Raw genomic sequence first — 21,430 nt, forward strand, 5'->3', positions numbered from 1 at the left:
CCTCTGCAGCTGGTAGTTGGGGGGGGGGGTGATTTAAAGGGCCTGGGGCTCCCAGCCACCACTACCACAGCTGGAGCCTTGGGCCCTTTAAATCAAGATTTGACAGCTGCACTACCCCATGTCAGGATTTAAAGGGCCCAGGGATTTAAGGCCCTGCCTCTCCAGCCTGAGATGCAGGCATTCTCAGACCTAGCATGAGGGGGGATGAGGGCCCATCAATGGCTCGGCGGGGGAACACAGGACTTGGTCCAGGTACGCGAGGTCCACAGTTGGTGTGGCAGGGGAAAGTGGAGCCAGGTCTGGGCCAGCAGGGCCTACAAATGGCTTGATGAGGGAAAGTAGGACTGGGTCTGGGCATGTGGGGCCCGTTGAGGGCTTTGTGGAGGAAAGTAGGGCAAGGGCCTGGTCTGCAAGACCCATCTCTGGCTTGGCAGGGGAACAGGTGGCTGGGCCCCACCCTGCAAGGCCCCTTGACGGCTAAGTGGGGGAAGACGGGGCCGTAGCCTGCGTATGTTCAGCCCACAGCTGGCTCAATCGGAGAAGATGGGACTGGGACCGGGTCCGGACTGCAGGGCCCAGCGATGGCTTAACGGGGAAGGTGCGACTGGACGCCGGTGGCTGGCTCGGCGGGGGAACGCGAGGCCAGGCCCGGTTATGGGCGGGGGTCTCTCTGCGGGGGAAGGCAGGACAGGCCCGCTCCTCAGCACGTTGGCAGTCGCCTGGGGAGCGCAGCGAGCGGCACCAAGCCTCCCCCGGCCGCTGGGGTGCCCGCCCCAGTCCCTGTTCGTGCGGCTGCCGGGCTGGGGATCCCGCCCCAGAGCAGAAGCCTCCGTGTGAAGGGGCTGCACGTTGCGCTAACGCCGCTGTGTCCCGCCCCGAGGGGCCAGGCGCCGCCACCCTCGGGGTGCGGCCTGGGCGCGGCCAGGCTCCAGCCGGCTGCTCTCCACAGCTCGGGAGCCCGGCTCGGGCCTCGGGCCGCCTGGCGGGGTGAGCCCCGGGGGCAGGGCCCGGCTCGGGCCGCCTGGCGGGGAGGCTTTGACAGCCGTACCGCCCCATGTCCCTGCGGAGACACCGTAGCCTCGCCAGCCTGGGTTGGGTCCCCGCCCGCCGACCTGCCGCCGTACCTAAGGTGAAGCGGCTCAGCGTACAGCCGAGCCTGCCTCCTGCTGACCAACCAGAGAGCAGGATACTGCCCCTGACATTGCTTCCTGATCGATAGTTATCTTGGCCAATCCCCCCTCTTTGCTTTGGCGTGTAATGACTGACAAATAGCCTGACCAATGAGCTGTTAAACTCATTTCGATTGACGTTAATGTCCGCCTTTCGTATTTGAAGAGGTCCTTGATTGACATTTGTCCACCCTATGGAAAGTAAGAGTGATATTGATTGACGGCTTTTTCTTCTAATGGCAACAGAGCACAGCGGGAAATTTCTCTGGTGGACAGGGAGGGAGGCGGTGCGTGGCAGGCCCGGCCACCAATGACTTGCAGGTGGGCGGAGCAGCGCGTCCAATGCGGTCGGGAGGCGGGGCTGGACAGCTGCCGTTACCGTCTGTCGCAGGAGGCAGCCGCGGGCCGGGGTGAGTGTGTGAGGTGAGCGTGGGACGTGGAGCTGCTGTCATGAGCTACTCAGGTGAGAGGCTGCCGGGGCCGGGCTCTCGGGGAGGGGGCCGGCTGCCCCCGTCTGTGAGGGGGGTTCTGCGCTGCCCCTCCTCCCCCGTCCCTCCCCGCGGCCTGCGGGCCTTGCTCCGAGCTCTCCCCGTGCCCTCGGCGCCCCGGGGCGGGCCTGGACGCGGGCGAAGGGCTGGCCCAGGAGCTCGCTCCTTATTGCGCACCGCCTCCGCCGTGGGGCTGGGGGGACGGCGGGTGGGGACCTGACCGTCGCTTTCCACCCGCCGCATGAGCGTGGGGCTTGTGGGGGCCCGGCCGGTTCTGACCCCGGCCCCATAGCACAGAGCTGTCCTAGATCTGCAGGGGGGGCCGCCGCCACTGACCCCGACCCCCTACTGCATGGCACGGCGCCTGAAGGGGTTGGAGCTGGTGGACCCTGACAGCCTACCGCAAACATGGCCTGGGGCCTTGGGGTGGGGCTGGCCCTGATCCCGATCCCCTGTTGCACGGCATGGCATGCGGGTGGCACTGGCCCTGACCCCCCTGCTGCATGGCATGGTATGGGGGTTAGCACGGGCTCCAAGGGGGAGGAGGGCTGGCACTGGTCCTGATCCCTGCTGCGTGGCATGGCACAGCACGGAGATCAGCACTGGCTCCGACCCTCTGGCGCATGGCACCGTGTGGGGCCTGGTGGGGGGCTGGTGCGGGGCCTGGTGGGGTGTTGGTGCTGACCCTGTCCCCCTATTGCACAGCGTGGGGCCTAGTGGGGCACTGATCCCCTCCCCCTACCACACAGCATTACAGGGGGCCTGATACTCCCCATACACACATTATCTCCACCACACAGTGTGTTACGGAGTTTGGGGTGTGTGTGTGTCTGGCACTGACACACACACACACACACGCATACATACCTCATCCCCATTGTGTAGCACTCTGTGTGGAGGGCTGGCAGTCAACATGCACACACCACACAACAGAATTGCCTGAGACCTTCCAGGGATGGGGGGATTCTGCCCCTGACACCCCCACATACACCACCAACCATCCTGCATTACATGGGTTTTGGACATATGGGAAGATATACAAGGGGAGGAGGGACACACACACACCATTACAACAGGTTCTGGGAGGATGTAGTAACCAGGAGGAGGAGTTGGCTCTGCTATCCTGCCATACATAACATTGAATAGGCCTCTGGTAAAGGGGGTATAATAACTAGAGTAGAAGCTGACGTGGTTTCCCCTTGTATACAGCATTGCATTGGCGTGAGTATGTGTGTAATAATTAATGATGGAGAGGGAAACCCAGCATTGGTAATATTCTCTGTCATCTGTGAGTTTTGGAGACTGTGAGGGTAAAGGTGGAACTGATTATACCCTTAGCTTACTGTCACTGCATCATCTTGGCAATGATGGATGATGGAAGGAATTTACACTGCTTCCTCACATACACTCACCATTGATTGAAGGAATGGGGTATGATAAGGGTGGAGAAGGTGATGGTGATATTTTCTCTCCTTTCCCCCTCACACTATTGCATGGCTTTGGAGGGCATGTAATAAGGAAGAAGAAGAAGTTGGCACCAATATCCCTGGCTGATGAGCTCGGGGGAGGGTGGGGGAATAAGCAGGATAAAGCTGGCACAGATTCTTCCCTTTCCCCCTGCATCTGATGAGCTCGGGAGAGAGAAATTGAGATTTATACCCAGCTAGGGTGACAAGGCATGTGGGATTCTGCATATGAGAGGGGGCATCAATCCCTGCTTCTCCTACCCTCTGCTGAAACAAAGGAAAAGGTAGTTGAAGTTGTCCTTTGAGAGCCTCGGGTATTCGGCTGGTAGCCCAGAATTTGCAGCTTTGCTGCTTTTTGCTACAGGTTTGAGATTTTTTTTCTTCCTCAGTGTGGTTGCAATTAACTGCCTTTGGGTGCTGGGTTACACGTTTTGCATTAAATAAAATGAGAGAGGTTGTGGGAGGAGGCAGGGAAAGTACTAACCTTAGAGCTCAGATTCAATAATACTGTACTGCTAAAAGACTATTAATCTAGCTATGAAATTTGCCTTATTCTGGTATACTCAATTGTATGTGGAATGTTCAGAACGTTACCTTCCAATACAATGTGTGCAATTTGGACAAATTAATAGTATAATTAGGTTTGTAACTCCTGCTTTGCTTGACACTTTTGTGTCTAAATATAAGGGGTTCACCTTGATCAGTGGTGAAAATCTCTCACTTATCAAGACCCATACCTCAACTGTGCACTGTGATAGCTGGCCACTGTATTGCTCCCTTTCTTCCCCAAGGTGGCAGCCTGTTCAATGCTGTGCAGGTATAGGAACGATTCTCAGCCTTAGGGTCATGGAACTGCTATCATTTTCTACAGACTCTAAGGCTTAATGTAAAAACTGTTTCCATTTATTATGGTTGTGAAGGACCTTCTGAATACAAATTGCTCCAGTTATTAGGTTTATTCTATCTATCTTGTAGGGGAAAGTTGTACTTCGTTATGGACAATGTTACAAATAATTTTTGCTTGATGTATTTTTAAATATTAAATGATTGAGTTCACATGCATTGACTGTAATAACTGATTTCAGTCATCCATAACATAACTAGAGGGTCATAGAATTTGTTGCTTCTGTATGTCCAGCTCATAACATGCACCTGCAGCTGATTGTATCCCTCTTTCTCCCCCCACAAGTTCCCTGAATGCCACCCTCAGATCCCCCTCTATTTTAGTCTCTGTAACCCACCCTCAAACTGGGGGTTCTGAGTGTGTTCCCCTGCCCCTGTGGCTCTGGGTGCCCTCCCCTCTCTACCATAGGTGAAAGAACTTGCAAAAGCAAACTGCTAGCTCTTTTCATTGCTGAAACAGCACAAAAGGTTCTGGGATGTGGCATTACAGAAGGAGAAGTGGTTGGTTTGGGGGGTCATCAGTGGATAAAAGTTAAGAATCCCTATTAAGTAGTATGGTAAAGAGCTTTGATGTGGTGTATATTGGAAGGAACTATAGAAGTTTTGCTTGTCTATTATACAGTTTGTAGGGAAAGTCTTATTTTTATAGAAATAGGGTAAAAGTGATGTGAAGCATGTAGCCCTCCTCAAAACAAGAATGCATTTTATATTGGGAGATGAAGGTTTTTAGGATGTACTCCTTGACTGCAACCTTGTAGGCTGTTGCAAATATTAAGAATATATGTTACTTGAGGCTTTCTCCGTTTTCATTTTTGTGGAATTAGAAGCCTTAATCTGAGGTCTGTATTAATGCTTGTATGGATTATAGGATTATTTCTTGAGGAGGAGGTGGGGGTAGGGGTAGAACATAGTAATGGCTCGATATACATACGTTTTTTTATCATTGTTCACCTAGAAAACACATTTATGTGATGAGTATCCATTGCAAAATAGATGCCCATATTAAAATTAAAAAACCAAAAAAAACAACTAAATAGCTCAGCCCTGGAAGAATGTGTGCAGACTTTGAAGCTAGATGAATGTGGCATAACAGAAGAAATTGGTTGACTTTGGGAACTGTGGTTGACTTTGGGAATTGGGTGCCAGAAATTGCCAGCTACGAACACAGACGGAGCAGGAAGGGTATGCTGATGCAATTACTTGTGTGCAAAAGTGTGTGGTCAGAGGTGTGATGAGACCAGACTGGGGTTTCTTGCACTTAATTCACCAGTCTTCATCTAATACAGTTACTTTTTGATGTTTCTGGCCTTGTGAAATGAGTGGAGTGTGGTGTTGGGATGGATGATGGACCTGGCCCTATATCCAGGTTCTACTCAAATCTTCCAGAAATATAACTTAAGGTATGTCTAGGCTACAGTTTAGCCCTGTTGTAACTTGAGTTGTTGGTTGCCCTTCTGTTCCCTTTCCTGCAGTATATTATGTTTATAGTCATTCAGTTTCTCTGTACAGGTGATTCGATTAGCAGAAAAGTTAATAAGATTCCATTATCTGTTCATATATCTGTGGTTAAATGATTCTTTGGTAAAGGATTCTACGTAAATGTTTTGCATATACAAGAGGCATGACTTACAGCTTAATACGTTCTGTATTAACTTCTGTATCTCTGATATAAAGTGGCTTAAACATACCCAGACATGTACAAGAAGCAAAGGTAAAGCAAAACCCTCCTATCTTTGTACTGGAAGTAGGCATTATATCTCTGTTCCTTATCTTTAGAAGAACTAAGACTACACCTCTATGTAACTCCATTCTTGAATGGAGTTGTCTGTTTAAAATTGGTATCATCTAGTGTGAAGTCTTCAGTTTCTAACTAAAGTTCTCAGTGACTTGATGGTAACTTTAAGAGGTGAGCTCACTTTGTATGTGGCACCTGTTGAGGTGTGTGTAATCTTGAGGAGTCACCTTTCTGTACCAGCATCAAACAGAAGCATGTCAGTCAGCCTCTTGCAGGGCTAGAAATGCAGCACTATTGCTGATGTAGGAAAATGCTAAAACTAGTCAGGAAACTTGTGTATTCTAGGTTCTAAGAGGAGACAATAATGCCAGTTTTAAAAAGCTTTTGGCTCATTTAGCAGGTCCTCAAGTAAACCATTTTTGAAGCACTTGGAGGAGAGGAAGGTGATCAGGAACAGTCAACATGGATTCTTCTTCCGAGCGATTGCTCATGTGTATTCCACAATACGTGTGCGTGCTTGCCATGTGCGCCAGTGCTGGAAGCTTTTCCCCAGCAGTACCCGTAGTGGGGAGCGCCCTAGCGACCCCTGGAGTGGCGCTTCCATGGTGTGGTATGAGGGGAGCTGCACGCTCCCCCCACCCTCAATTCCTTCTTGCTGCCAGTGAAGGTGCATCGCAACTACTCTGCTCCAGCTTCGTTGTAGCTAGTCTCCAGAACTGCTTGTTCATTCAGTGTTAATACCTGTAGTTAGTTAGCTGATCAGTTATTAAGAGAGCCTGGGCTGGGGCATTCCTCATGCCCCGGGTTTTAAGTCATGCGACACTTGTAGGCGATCTGTGCCAAGGAGTGACCCGCACACAGACTGTTTACGCTGTTTGGGAGAAATCCATATCAGCGATCGTTGCAAGATTTGCAGGTTGCTCAAGCCTCAGACTGAGAGAGAGAGAGACATTAGACTCCAGGCCATTCTGATGGAGTCGGCGCTGATCCCAACTCCGGCGCGCCGCCCCGAGCTGGCACTGGGCACTGTGGTGTCAGTCTGTGACAACCCTCCGGCGCCTTCGACCAGTCCGTGGGGCACAAGAAGGCCAAAAAGACAGCTTCTTCGCAGTGGCACTGAGGTAAACCCAAAGCAGAGGCAAGACCCATATTGGGCAGTCCTCTATCCCCTCTGGCCTCTAGGCCTCCGACTCACGTAGAGCGCAGTAGCCCGGCTGCTTCAGACCAGGCCTCCCTGGACGTCCAGATGCCCTCCATGCCAAAGGCCCTGCGGGCAGCCCAGGATCTCATGTACATGCCTGTGCCAGGAGCACCACCGATATCAGCCCCACGCTCCAGGGGCAAGCCACTGCTGGGATCTCCGCAGTCACACCTGGCTTGGTACTGGTCTTGGTCCAGGGAACGTTCCCGACCCCGTTCATCACCCAGCAACCGTTCAGGGCAACGTCCATGTGGATCGCCCTCAACTCCCACCAAACAGTCTGGTTGAGTTCCATCTGACTGAGACTCGCGGCACCGCTCCACTTTTGAGCTGTCGCGGGTCTGCCCATCAGAGTCAATTGCAGAGCAGCTGCTACCGACGGTACTGGTCCTCCACATCGAGATTGCGGTCCCATGCTCGACGTCGCTCCTGGCACTCCTTGTCCCAGGACAGCGGCAGGTGATACACCAGCCCGGCCTCCATTCGAAGCCGCCCATCCATGAGCCAGACCGAACAACTGGGCCTACCGAACAACTGTAGCACCGTGGCCAGGACAGTGGTACCAGTGGGCACCGTGGCCCCCAACGCAGCCCCTGGTGGGGACTCGGTCTGTGGCCGGAGCCTCGGAAGCACCATCGGCCTCCCTCTCCAGATCTCCCTCTCTAGACCAGAGGAAGGAGTCAGTGGGACGTACATCCCCGGCACCATGCCCAGAGACCAAGCAGGTGGTGGACCCTGCCGGTGGACACCCAGAGTATCGCACCGGCCTTCTCGCCCTCCGTGGATGAGGTGATTACGGCCCTGCCCCGCTCAGTCCCATAGGAGGACTTTAGGGCCACCAGGAAGGGTGGCATCAAGCCTTCACCTCCAGGCAGAGGAGATGGAGTCCTCAGACTCCCGGTTTAAAGTGCTATCCTCTTCAGCACTGGGCAGGGTAGCCTTGCCTCTCCATGAAGGGGTGGCAAAAATTTCAAATGCCCTGTGGCAAACACTGGCCTTGTTGGCCCCCATCTCCAAGAGGGCGGAATGCAAGTCCTTTTAACCCACCCAGGGACACGAGTACCTATACACCCACCCGGCGCCCAACTCCCTGGAGGTCGAGTCGGTCAACCAAAAAGAATGGCAGGGCCAACCAGCCCCTACCCTGAAAAATAAAGATTCACAGAGGCTGGACTCTTTTGGAAGGAAAGTTTATTCATCCTCGAGCTTCCAGTTATGAGTGGCAAACCACCAAGCTCTCCTGGGCCGGTACGAGTTCAGTCTGTGGGGCTCCCTGCCCAAGTTTGAGGACTCCCTCCAGGAGCGCAATAGGAAGGAGTTCAAAGCAGTGGTGGAGGAGGGTACAGTGGCTGCCAGGGCAACTCTGCAGGCAGCTTCAGATGCGGTGGACATGGTTGTGCGGTCCATGGCCTCCGCGGTGTCCATGAGAAGGGCGTCATGGCTCCTGCTCTCTGGGCTGTCCAGTGAGCCGCAGACCTCCATGCAGGATCTCCCGTTTGAGGGCAAAGCTCTGTTTTGCAGAGCAAACAGATACAAGGCTGCATGGCATGAAAGACTTCCAGAGAGTCTGGAGGGTTGTGCGGGTCTCTATGTTCCAGCTCTGGCTAAAGCTAAGTTTAAGCCACAGCAGACTCCCACTCAGGCTACACACCTGAAATACGAGGCTGCCCTTAAGAAGTCGCGAGACTATAAGAGGCTCCCTCAGAGGCAGTCTCGGCCTGTCCCCCAACCTGGGTCCTCCAAGGGCAAGTAGGCGGGGAAAAGGCGTTTTTGATGAGACGCTCAGGGGTGCCCTGCCAGTTCTCATCAGGGATCCTCCCTCAATAAAGCTCCCCTTCTCCAACTGGTTGTGCGCTTTCCTCCTGGAGCGGTCTCTGCTGATCTCGGACCAATGGATCCTCAACACCATCTCCCTGGGCTACACCCTCCAGTTTACTTCCTCCCCGCCCAACCATCATCCGCTTCTGTCCCTCCTGGGGGACCCCTCGCATGAAGCTCTGCTCGAGCAGGAGGTGGGGCGGCTCCTGGGCCTAAGAGTGGTGGAAGTGATGCCTCTGAACTCCCTGGGCAAGGGGTACTACTCCCGCTATTCCCTTATCCTGAAGGCCAAAGGGGAATCAGGCCCATCCTGGACCTGCGCAGTCTGAACCAGTACATGGTGAAGCTCAAATTCTGCATGATCTCCCTGGCCTCCATCATCCCCTCCCTGGATCCCGGGGACTGGTATACTGCCCTTGACCTGTAGGATGCGTACTTCCATAGTCATATATTCGAGGGGGCATAGACGCTTTCTCCGTTTTATTGGTGGGACAGAATCCCTACAATTTACGGTCCTCCCATTTGGCCTGTCCACTGCCCCCGGGGTATTTACAAAATGTATGTTGGTGGTAGCGGCCTACCCCAGATTTTTCCCTATCTGGACAATTGGCTGGTCAAGGGCAGCTCCTGGTTGCAGGTGAGGCATTACGTGACGCTCCTCCTGTGCACGTGCACCTCTTTGGGCCTGTTGGTAAACAACACCAAGTCCACGTTAAACTCTATGCGTTGGACCGGGACTGTCGGGGCACTCCTGGACACCTCGTCGGTCAGAGCCTCCCTCCCACCGGACAGGTTTGAGACCCTGAAGGGGCTTATTGACATGGTCACAAGGTTCCCGGTGATGACAACCAGAGCGTGCCTCCAGCTCTTGGGTCACATGTCGGCATGCACGTACATGGTCCATCATGTCAGACTCAGGATGAGGTCCCTCCAGCTCTGGTTGGCCTTGGAGTTCTCCCAGGCTAGGGACAGGATGGACAAAGTCCTCACCGTACCCAACTCAGTGATCGCCTCCCTACGGTGGTGGTCTGCCCCGAGCAACATGCTCCAAGGGGTCCCATTCAGGGACAGGGCCCCGTCGCTGGAGCTAGTGTCCAATGCGTCAGGCCTGGGTTGGGGGGCTCATGTGGGGAATGTTCAGATCCAAGGTCTGTGGTCGGCTCAGGATCTGACCCTACACATAAATGTCAAGGAACTCAGGGCGGTATGCCTGACATGCAGGACCTTCCGCTTGCACCTGAAGGGCAAGGTGGTCAGGGTCCTCACGGACAACACGGCCTCGATGTTCTATATCAACAGGTAAGGGGGGGCCCGGTTCTCTGCTGCGAAGCCCTCAGGCTGTGGGATGTGCCAAAAGGCCTTCCATCTACCAGATGCCCGGAAATGTGGGTGGATTGCTTGAGCAGGGATTTCTCCTCTCAGCACAAGTGGTCTCTCCACCCGGAAGTGGCTCACTGGCTCTTCCAAGTGTGAGGAACTCCCCAGGTGGACTTGTTCGTGACTTGGCAGAACCGGCACTATCCCCGGTTCTGCTCCGGGGGGGACTGGGATGGGGCACTGTCTCCGATGCCTTCCTCCTGTCCTGGTTAGGCCAGTTTCTCTATGCCTTCCCCCCATTCCCACTGATCAGCAAGGTCCTGGAAAAGACAAAGAAGGGCAAAACCCGGGTCCTCCTGATTGCCCCAGCATGGCCCAGGCAACATTGGTACAGGACCCTCACGGGTCTGGCAGTTGCTCCACCTTGGCTATTGCCATTCCACCCAGACCTGCTCTCCCAGGACCAGGGCTGCCTCCTCCACCCCAACCTAGCAGCTCTCCACCTCACGGTGTGACTGCTCAATGGTTAGGTAGGAAGGAAAGGATATGCTCAAAAGGGGTCCAGCACACCCTCCTAGAAAGCAGGCGGCCCTCCACACACCGCGCCTATTTGGCAACGTGGTCCTGGTTCTCCAGATGGGTGGCTGAGTGGGGTGTTTCCCAGGTGGCTGCCCTGATCCAGCTTGTCCTGGACTACCTTCTCCACCTTAGAGCCCACGGCTTGGCACCCTCATCAGTCAAGACTCACCTGGCGGCCATATGGGCCTTCCATCCACCGGTGCCGGGGCACACGGTATTCTCCCATACTATGACTGGCTGGTTCCGCAAGGGGTTAGACCATCTGTTCCCATATGCTAGGCCCCCAGTTCCTCTGTGGGATCTGAACCTGGTGCTGACCCGTCTCCCGGGGCCCCCGTTTGAGCCGCTAGCCGCGTGCTCCTGGTCCTACCTCTCGTGGAAGGTGGCCTTCCTGGTCGCGATCACGTCGGCCAGGCTGGTCTCGGAACTGAGGGCCCTGACCTCCGAGCCCCCATGCACGGTGTTTCATAAGTTCAAGCTCCAGCTCCGCCCACACCCTGCGTTCCTCCCGAAGGTGGTCTCTGCCTATCACATAGAGCAGGACATTTTTCTGCCAGTCCTCTGCCCCACGCGCCGCGTGTCCAGTGACGAGTGCCGTCTCCACATGCTCAGTGTGCAGTGGGCTCTGGCTTTCTACCTCAAGCAGACCAAGCCATTCAGAAAGTCCTCGAAACTGTTCATCACCTTAGCTGAGCACATGAGGGGTCGGTCGATCTCCAGTCAGCGACTTTCCAACCGGATCACTTCGTGCATCCATACCTGTTAAGAGCTGGCGGGTCCCGTCCCCATCCCCCCCCAATTGTGAAGGCGCACTCGTCTCAAGCGCAGGCCTTCTTGGCCCACGGCCCCATCCACGTGGTGGCTCTACAAATGTCCTGGTCTTCGGTTCACACGTTCACCTCGCACTACGCGATCATCTCCCAAACCAGGAATGACGCTGCGTTCAGCAGGGCTGTCTTCCGTCCTCAGAACTTGTGAAATCCTACCCACCTCCAATAGATATAGCTTGGAGTCTCCTATTGTGGAATACACATGAGTAATCACTCGAAGAAAAGACAGTTACCTTTTCCGTTAACAGGTGTTCTTCGAGATGTGTTGCTCATGTCTATTCCACATCCTGCCCTCCTCCTCCTCTGTCGGAGTTGTCTGGCAAGAAGGAACTGCAGGGGGGGAGAACATGCAGCTCCCCTTATACCACGCCCTGGAGGCACCGCTTAGGTGCTCCCCCTCCTACGGGTACTGCTAGGGGAAAAATCTTCCGGCACCGGCGCACATGGCGAGCATGCACACCTATTGTGGAATAGACATGAGCAACACATCTCGAAGAACACCAGTTACGGAAAAGGTAACTGTCTTTTTTACCAAAGGCAAGTCATGCCTGACCAGCCTGATTGCCTTCTATGATGAGATAACTGGCTCTGTGGATATGGGGAAAGCAGTGGACGTGATATACCTTGACTTTAGCAAAGCTTTTGATACGGTCTCCCACAGTATTCTTGTCTGCAAGTTAAAGAAGTATGGATTCGATGAATGGACTATAAGGTAGATAGAAAGCTGGCTAGATTGTTGGGCTCAACGGGTAGTGATCAACGGCTCAGTGTCTAGTTGGTAGCTGGTATCCAGGGGAGTGCCCCAGGGGTCGGTTAGGGGCCGGTTTTGTTCAACATAAGAATGGCCATACTGGGTCAAACCAAAGGTCCATGTAACCCATTATTCTGTCTTCCGACAGTGGCCAGTGCCAGGTGCCCCAGAGGGAATGAACAGAACAGGTAATCATCAAGTGATACATCCCCTGTCGCTCATTCCCAGCTTCTGGCAAACAGAGCCTAGGGACACTATTCCTGCCCATCCTGGCTAATATCCATTGATGGACCTATCCTCCATGAATTTATCTAGTTCCGTTTTGAACCCTGTTATGGTCTTGGTCTTCACAACATCCTCTGGCAAGGAGTTCCACAGGTTGATTGTGCATTGTGTGAATAAATACTTCCCTTTATTTGTTTTAAACCTGCTGCCTATTAATTTCATTTGGTGACCCCTAGTTCTTGTGTTTATGAGAAGTAGTAAACAACACTTCCTTATCTACTTTCTCTACACCAGTCATGATTTTTATAGACCTCAATCATATTTCCCTTTAGCCATCTCTTTTCCAAGCTGAAAAGTCCCAGTCTTATTATTCTTTCCTCATATGGAAACCGTTCCATATCCCTAATCATTTTTGTTGCCTAACCCCTAATCATTTTTGTTCCATCCCCTAAACATCTTTATTAATGATCTGGATGGTGGGATGGATTGCACCTGCAACAAGTTCTGAGGGTAGGGATAGGGTCCAGAGTGACCTAGACAAATTGGAGGATTGGGCCAAAAGAAATTTGAGGTTTGCAAGGACAAGAGCAGAGTCCTGCACTTAGGATGGAAGAATCCCATGCACCGCTACAGGCTGGGGACCGACTGGCTAAGCAGCAGTTCTGCAGAGAAGGACCTGGGGATTACAGTGGATGAGAAGCTGGATATGAATCGGCAGTATGCCCTTCTTGCCAAGAAGGCTAATGGCATATTGGGCTGCGTTAGTAGGAGCCGTTTTGGAGTAGCAGCCTGTTAGTCTGTATCTGCAAAAAGAAAAGGAGTACTTGTGGGGCACCTTAGAGACTAACAAATTTATTTGAGCATAAGCTTTCGTGAGCTGCAGCTCAGAAGTGAGCTGTAGGTCACGAAAGCTTATGCTCAAATAAATTTGTTAGTCTCTAAGGTGCCCCACAAGTACTCCTTTTCTTTTATTAGTAGGAGCATTGCCAGCAGATTGAGGGAAATAATTATTCCCCTCTATTCAGCACTGGTGAGGCCACACCTGGATTATTGTGTCCAGTTTTGGGCCCCCCACTACAGAAAGGATGTGGACAAATTGGAGAGAGTCCAGCAGAGGGCAACGAGAATTATCAGGGGACTGGGGCACATGACTTATGAGAAGAGGCTGAGGGAACTGGGCTTGTTTAGCCTGCAGAAGAGGGGTCGGGGGGGGGGGGATTTGATTGCAGCCTTCAACTGAAGGGGGATTCCAAAGAGGATGGAGCTCAGCTGTTCTCAGTGATGGCAGACGACAGAACAAGGAGCAATGGTCTCAAGTTGCAGTGGGGGAGGTCTAGGTTGGATATTGGGAAACACTATTTCACTAGGAGGGTGGTAAAGTACTGAAATGGGTTACCTAGGGAGGTGGTGGAGCTTCTTAAGGCCCAGCTTGACAAAGCCCTGGGTGTGATGATTTAGTTGGGGATTGGTCCTGTTTTGAGCAGGGAGTTGGACTAGATGGCCTCCTGAGCTCCCTTCCAACCCTAATCTTCTATAAGTCTAAACTCTGCAGTGGGAGCCCTGGTCATGCAAGTGTGCAGGGACATTAATTGCCTCCTTCTATACAGGACTGTGTCTCTTCCAGTGCTAAGCTTCGGTGATTCTATGATTTAAGATACAAGTAGTTCACCAAAAAAGTTATGACCAGTCCTGCTCCCTTCTCTGCAACAGACACTCTTTGTAGCAGATCCAGTATAGTCCTACTCTGGGTCTGGATAGGAATTTGGGAGCCCACATAGGGGGATTCACACCTAAGGAATCTTGCTGAACCTAACCCAGCAGGGAGATTTCTGTATATTAAGGATTTGGCAGTGGGGGTTCAGAAACTTTGGCTAAAATCAAGTGGTGCTGTCTGTTTTGGCCATAATTACCATTGCAGCTAATCCATGTTCTGCCCTGGTATGATGGCACCTATCAGTAAGTACAAAATTATCTGTCACTGGATTACCAGATGGAAAGCAAGTTGCTAGTGAGTGAATCCTTCCCTTCCAGTCCAAGATGATGCTGTGAGCTAGGCCTTGGGCAAATAACAGCCTTTGTTCCAAGCTGCATCTTTCTGTAGATCTTGAAAGACAAAACTCACCAGTTCCCAGTTGGAATGGTATCTATGCAGTCACAAGTTCTAGAAATTTTAAGATTGAATTAAAATAACATTGGACTGAAACTGATGAATAAGGACACTACTCTCTAGAGCACGTTTCCTACTTGTTGTTGATATGGTACTCCTAAGGAATTCTGCACCAAGAAAAATAAAAATGCTGCACACAATATTTTAAAATTTTGCAAATTTTATTTGTTAATAAATAAATGTGGAGGCTCCAATATAGCAGTGGTGAGCACAGACCACTGGCTGCACAGAGGTGAGAGATCACCCTGCAGGCCCCCCACCCATTGTACAGGGTCTCTGCAGTGAGGCTGCACTTGACCCTAGCACAGCACAAGGGCCGGGCCTGCTGCAGAAACACCCTTGGGCTTTGCACCAGTTGTGGGCAGGTAGGCTCAGCCCAGCAGGGCCCAACTGTGGAGGGCTTAGTGTAGGTGGATCTAGATGTGGGATAAGAGGGTTTTGTGTGGGGCACCCTGGCTGGGGGAAACTCAGTGGAGGATCTGGATGCACAAGGGAGGTTCCAGATGCAGGGACAATGGGACTCTGCAGGGGGGTCCAGGTGGAGAGAGATGGGATTCAGTGAGGGCGGTCTGGGAGTGGGACTTGCTGGGTTTGGGGTCTGGGTGCAGCTGGTTGGGACTCTGGGGGGGGTCCAGTTGTAGGGGGCTTGTCAGGGTGGTCCAGGTGCAGGGGTGTGGGGTTTGTCAGGGTGGGGGTTTGTTGGGCCTGCTTAATTGGGGAACCCCAGCTGATGCTGCCGCCAGTGCCAGGATCCCTCCCACATCTGCTTCTCTTCCCCATCCTATCCCTTTCTTCACTGCCTCTCCCCCATCCCATTGCCTTCCTCTCCCCACTGTCTCCTGCTCCCATCCCCCTTTCTTCCCCACTGCCTATTTCCCCACCACCACCACCAGTGGCCCTCACCATTGTATAGAAAACAGGATGGCTCCCAGCATGCATAGAAGAGGGGTATGACTGGCACCAGGACCCAGGAGGAGGAGTTAGCTAGCGGGAGGGGCACACTCCATCATCCAGGCAGCTCTGCACTCGCAAAAATGGGCAGCGGCATGTGACCCCACATGTCTTTGGGAGGAGGGGCAATGCCCTATCCTCCCTAAACTATGCTCATGGGAGGGTCCCCTCCCCCCCCCCCCCCCGGTGATTTACCTCTCTTCTGGGTGCTGGATACCACATGCCTGTGCTGCTGGGGAGGGGCACCTGGCCGCTCTTGCGACTTCCCTTTGCTTCCCCATCCTTATCTGCGGGGGACATGAATTCTGTATGCTCAGTGGCGCAGAATTCCTCCAGAGTAATACAGGTTTGTCAAGCTTTGATCTCTTTTTAGGAGTATCCACTGTGATACAGTCTGGCTCATTTGGGTGCATTTGATGATCAGATCTTAGATAGAATAGATTCTCCTTAATGCCAGCTGTTCTAGCTAGAGCATACCATCTAATTTGGGTTTTGACCACCTTTTGGTCTTTTTCTAGGTTATGGCAACTGGAACTCTGGGACAAACAGAGGCAAGTATAGTAAAATCTTAATACATTATTATGAACAAATGTCATTTAATGTAATCAGTTAGAAAAATGATTATAAAATTGAAGGTTTTCACAGCTCAAATCTGTTCCACCACGTCTGAATAATATCCTTTCAGGTCACACAACTATTTCGGTCAGCGTTGCAGAGCCCATATAACTGTGACAGTCAACTCTTTACTGTTCTGCATTGTGCATCAACAAAACCAGATATTTCTGTTCCCAGAAGTCAGCACAGTTTGAATCCACTATCTGTTTTCCTTCGGTCTTTCTGTCTGATATCACTTCTCTAGGAAACGGCACTGAAGATTAAAGTGCTGTCCTAGCATGCTAGAAGACTGAATTTCTAGTTCTTGTGCCTGAAAGATGCAAAAAATGGCAGTGTGTCTGCATTTAGGCCGAAACAGGCCTCCCTTTGTAAATACTTGTCTTTTTCCAGAGGCCATGCTCACTGTGCTCAGACTAGAGTGTGATGCCCAGCTATGTGGGAGAATCTCCCTAATCTGCATGCTTTAATTAGCACAAGGAAGCCTCTATCCACTCCACGAAGACTGACTAGCAGAGCAGTATAGTATGGTTTTTTTTGCATTACTGACTGGTAGTTTAAACTGTAGTCAGTGTTGTACGAAGGATTTTATGACCTTTTCACTATCTTCAGAGCTAGCTGGAAAACTTATTTTTGTAAAAACCAGACAGAATTCATGATTTTTCCCACTTTTCAATCAACTAGTTATTTTGTCAAAATATACAGTAAGGTGAGCTTGCTAGCAGTGTCATTGTTTTACTACTTGTGTTAGAGTATCACTTAGGGTCCCCATCTAAGATCAGGGTACTGTTATGCTAGGCACTGAACATGCGTATTGTGATAGAGTCTGTGTCCTGAAGAATTTACAGTTTAAAGGGACAAGACAGAGAGAAGGTGAGAGAGATTAAGTGTCTTCCCCAAAGACATTCTAGGTCAGTGGCATATCCGCAATAGAACTTAGGTATCCTGACCCCTAGGTAAGTGCTCGGTCCACTGGCTCATGCTACCTCCTAAAGCTATTAAATATTCTTAAACTACAAAAGATATTAGAATCTGGTGGTACTGTCTGTTTCACTTGCAAAATCACAATTTGTTCACAATAGTGTTTTGATTCATAAATGCAAATTAGCAAATCTCTGCTTTAACTTTCATGATAATAAGAATCCCAGAACTGCAGGGTTGGCAGTAGGACATGCTGATGGGTGAACTGAGCAAACCTAATATGCAAGTTAAAAGGGGGGAAACAGCATAGAACACTTGATACCATTTTAGTCAGTTTTCTGTCCCTGTCTGCTTTGTAAGTAGCATGCCATGGGCTGCATTTGAGGAAACTGTTCTCTATCACCCCTGAGATAACATGCAACTGAGAGGGCCATTTCTCTCATTTATGTGTGGATAGGAGAGGGAACAGAAGTGACATGAGTCATGTGTGTGCTGGTCAAAGTTAGTGGGGGGGCTTGTTGTCCCATCTTTCGAATTGCACAAATTCCTATGCATCTCTAGAAGAATAGACCCCAGACACAGTGATGTCCTCTAATTCGAACAAATCACTGCAATTATAATGTGAACTGACTGCTTAGCTTAGAGGTATGAATTTTATTTCATTTGGCTATGAAGTCAGAACATAACTGGATATGGATACAGCACAACTTCATGTCAAACTGACAGAGACAAGCCCACTTTGAACTAAACTAGGCTTGTCCTAAATACGTTATCTTGTATTTTCTTCTCACACAACCTGCACTCTTTACACATACCTAAATGTCCGTGCCACACTTGCTGTTCTTTCTGAGGGTGACTGGCCCATGTTCTCTCTGGAATCTGTTTTTATCAGGCAGATGGATTGCCATGGAAGGCTTTGCGTATGCTACACTGCAGCCTGCCCTGTCCATGAGTGAGAGCAAGAATGAAAATTGAGTGTTAAATATTAGTTGGGGCAGATTGTAGACTGTTACTATATTGCTGGGATTTGGTGTGAAGTTTCCTCCGTGTGTGTTTTGACCTTCAAGTCCTGGTGTTGGATACACTAACACACCTTGGCAGGTGTTTTGTAAGGGAAAAATGGGTTAAATGTAAATTAAAACTTCCCCATTCTGTGGGGAAGGGGCATTCTTGGGACTTCTGCGTCTGAGCTTGGATAGAAATGTTAGCTCAGCTGCTTGACTGAAAATCTCAACGACACTTTCTCATTTCAGGGTACGAAGGATATAGTTATGGATATGGATATGGTCAAGATAACTCTGGCAATTATGGGTATGGTATGGCCACTTCAAACTCTTGGGAAATGCCTAATTCAGACACAGACCCTAATGCTTCCACGGGCGCCGATGCTGTTATAGCAAAAATGAACCAGCGCTTAGATATGGTGTCTCATCTAGAAACGGACACAATGCAAGGAGGACATTATGGCTCAGGTGGAGACAGGTGAGTCTAGAGATCAAGAAAAGATTCAGTACTAGACAGGTTAGTGTCTTTTCGTGAGGGAACCGCTACTCTAATCTTCTGCTGACTATCAGAGTTGCTACCTCTTACTACTTTCTCATTTTGACCTCATTCTCACTTTGTCTTCACATTTTGGCTCTCAAGGGGAAACAGATGAATTGGCTCAGCTGGATTTTCCTTCTTTTGTTTATGTTTTTTAAATAAGTCATTTGTATCCCAGTTTGAGTAGTGAAGTCTTGATAGTCTGTTTGACAGGTACTGGAATTGTGATGCAATCTTTACAGCAGTAGTAGGATTTGTTTAACTTGGGGAAAAAAAATCTTCTCAATTTTAAACTGGAGATGAATAAAGAAGAGATTCCTTAATATTTCTATTTCTGGGAGCCTGCTGATGTATTTCATTTCTATAGCATTGCCACAACATTCATTTGCCTTTGTCCCTCATTTGATTTTAAGCTTAACTATTAGTCTAGAAGTGACATTTTTGTTCCAGTTTTGGGTTGCTGACTGGGAATACAGTATAGCTGTCCAGAAAAGATCAAATGAGGTTTTGGCCATGTTTTTAAATCAGAAATATATGCAGTACTAATAAGGACTGTTCACTTCACAAAGATTTTCTCATGTTAAATTTCAAAACGAATTTATATTCAAAATTTAATACTTCTACAACACTGCTGTTCATTCTAGGTTTATGTGAAATATTAATTCATCCCAGCAAATCCATTTCTGAGTATTTTTACATCTGTGTATTTTGCTTATGTGCAAGTATTGATTTGAACAATAGCAGGTTTACATCCATGTAGGGGAGACATCTATTTTGTAGAGAACTTGAAGTTTGTCTGCTACCGTTCAAATACGAAGTATGCAGAGACATTGTCAAAATAACTTAAACTAAATTCCATATAATGTAAGCAAACCAGAACCTCTTCTCTAGAATGAAAGCATAGCTTGTTAGTAGTAGGAAATGTCATGCAAGAGACTTTTATACATTATCATCCTTTTATTTGGGGTGCATTGTGGTTTGTTTGCAGTCAACTATTGTTGCATCTGTACTTTTGTTTTAAGCAACCACGTTTAAAACTATATAAACTTTTTATGAAGTTTATCACAAAAACTTGGGATATGTTTACCAAAAGTATAATTCAATAGTAATTACTAGTAGCATATAATGACTTTTGAATATTGTAAAATTGCTACGTTAACTGTGTTTATGGAATAGAGGGAAAATGTACAGTAGGCTTCACAAAGTTTTAAGGAATTACTCCTCTGAAGTCTTGCATCAAATAGATTTTGGTGGAGTACTCTGTTTAAAAGTACTCATGTAAAGTACATCAGAGTTTTCAAAAAAAAAATCCATCCTGTGGAAAAATACTTGATAATAGCAGCCTCTTAAATCTACCAGACTAAGGTAAACAAGTTGAAACTAGACAAATCTTAGACTGAAGTTGAGGTGCAAACTTTCAAAGTGATGGTACTTAACCATTGGAACAACTTACCAAGGGTAAAATGTTTAAATCGAGATTGGATGCTTTTCTAAAAGAGATGCTGTAGGGAAGTTCTTTGGCCTGTTATTCTTGAGATCATAGACAATTACAGTGGTATCTTCTAGCCTCATCTATGAATCTGTACCTCTCTTGTTGGGAGTGGAAAGGACTGTTGCAAGGCAGCAGGTGAACAGTTTAATTGACTAAACTCTTGGGTTCTAATTTTATAAGATGAGAACTTTGAATTTGATAATCCAGCCCTTGTCTATTATTCAGACACCACACAACTGGGATCTTCTGCTCCAAGCCCCAAGCATCAGGCAAGCTACCATGCATAGTTCTGTCATGATAGATGATACTTGGCTGGTAACCCAGCCCTGTTAAGGTTCTAGCTCTTGATTCTAGCTCTTGCTGGAGAAGAGTTATCAAATATCCAGAGTGAATGTAGTAAACCATTTAAGGGACAAAAGGATGAAATTAGTGGTTTAGAAAACATTAGTTTTCAGCCTTTAGTCTCATTTCCTAAAAAGCAAAGTGTGGGGAGGGCTGTTCAGTTGCTGCAGTGAAAGCTTCGGCTTATGTAAATGGGCACCTGTAGCTTTACCAGTTGAAGATTTTTTTGGTGATTGCTAGTCTGAATGATTCTTCTCATATCAGTTGATGGAATGGCTCTCTTTTTGTGGCCTTGGAGTTAGTGTGTCTCCTCCTCAGTCATTGTTCCTTTCCAATTCCCTTGCTTTCATGACCTTGCTATAAAGCATAAATATTGGGGTTTGTGCCGCAGTGGTCAGTGCTAGTTTGACACTTTGTTCTTGCTTCCTTGTGTAATTTGTGTTCTGTCTTGGTGGGTGTGGATTTCCCTCACCTCAGCTGGTAAAGTAGCAAGTTATCATGAAGAGTGTGGAGCCTCCCCTTAAACTTTGATATATCATCTTTGCTTCAAATTGAGTCTCAGCCGCTGCATAAGATGTACAGAGGCATTACTTTAGATATTACAGAACTTAAGTCTAAAACTCCTCTGCAGGTTTTGTATTTGTCTTCTGAAACTGTCCTGGTTAAAAACTGGTTTTGTGGAAACTACAGTGACCAGTAATAACTCTAAGTCATGTCTACATGGGAAAGTTGACTTGGTAAAAACCCTTCCCAAGCAACACAAGCTAAATCAAGAAAAGGCACTCTTATACCACAATAAATGCCCACATAAGGCGTTTTTACCAGTATAGCTGTTGGCTTAAATTCACACCATGCATTATACACAAACTTTCTTGTGCAGACAAGGCCTAAATTAAGCCATTCCTTGTAACAATTCAGAAT

The 21,430-nt window shown here is 49.4% G+C and overlaps 1 protein-coding gene across 4 annotated transcripts in view; it reads left to right on the forward strand.

The window, feature by feature from the left end:
• The first annotated feature begins 1,504 nt into the window (after positions 1–1,504).
• Positions 1,505–21,430, forward strand: part of AKAP8L (A-kinase anchoring protein 8 like) — a 39,218-nt gene continuing 19,292 nt past the window's right edge. The window contains exons 1-3 of one of the 4 annotated variants that reach the window (XM_073319288.1): positions 1,505–1,632; positions 16,119–16,151; positions 18,387–18,615. In XM_073319288.1, coding sequence (XP_073175389.1) covers positions 1,620–1,632; positions 16,119–16,151; positions 18,387–18,615 — 275 coding nt within the window. In that variant the 5' untranslated portion in view covers positions 1,505–1,619. The remainder of the gene's footprint in view (positions 1,633–16,118; positions 16,152–18,386; positions 18,616–21,430) is intronic. The other 3 variants (XM_073319290.1, XM_073319289.1, XM_073319291.1) reach the window with 3 other exon arrangements.

Source organism: Lepidochelys kempii, chromosome 20 (genome assembly GCF_965140265.1).
Source record: "Lepidochelys kempii isolate rLepKem1 chromosome 20, rLepKem1.hap2, whole genome shotgun sequence".
NCBI classification, from domain to species: domain Eukaryota; kingdom Metazoa; phylum Chordata; order Testudines; family Cheloniidae; genus Lepidochelys; species Lepidochelys kempii.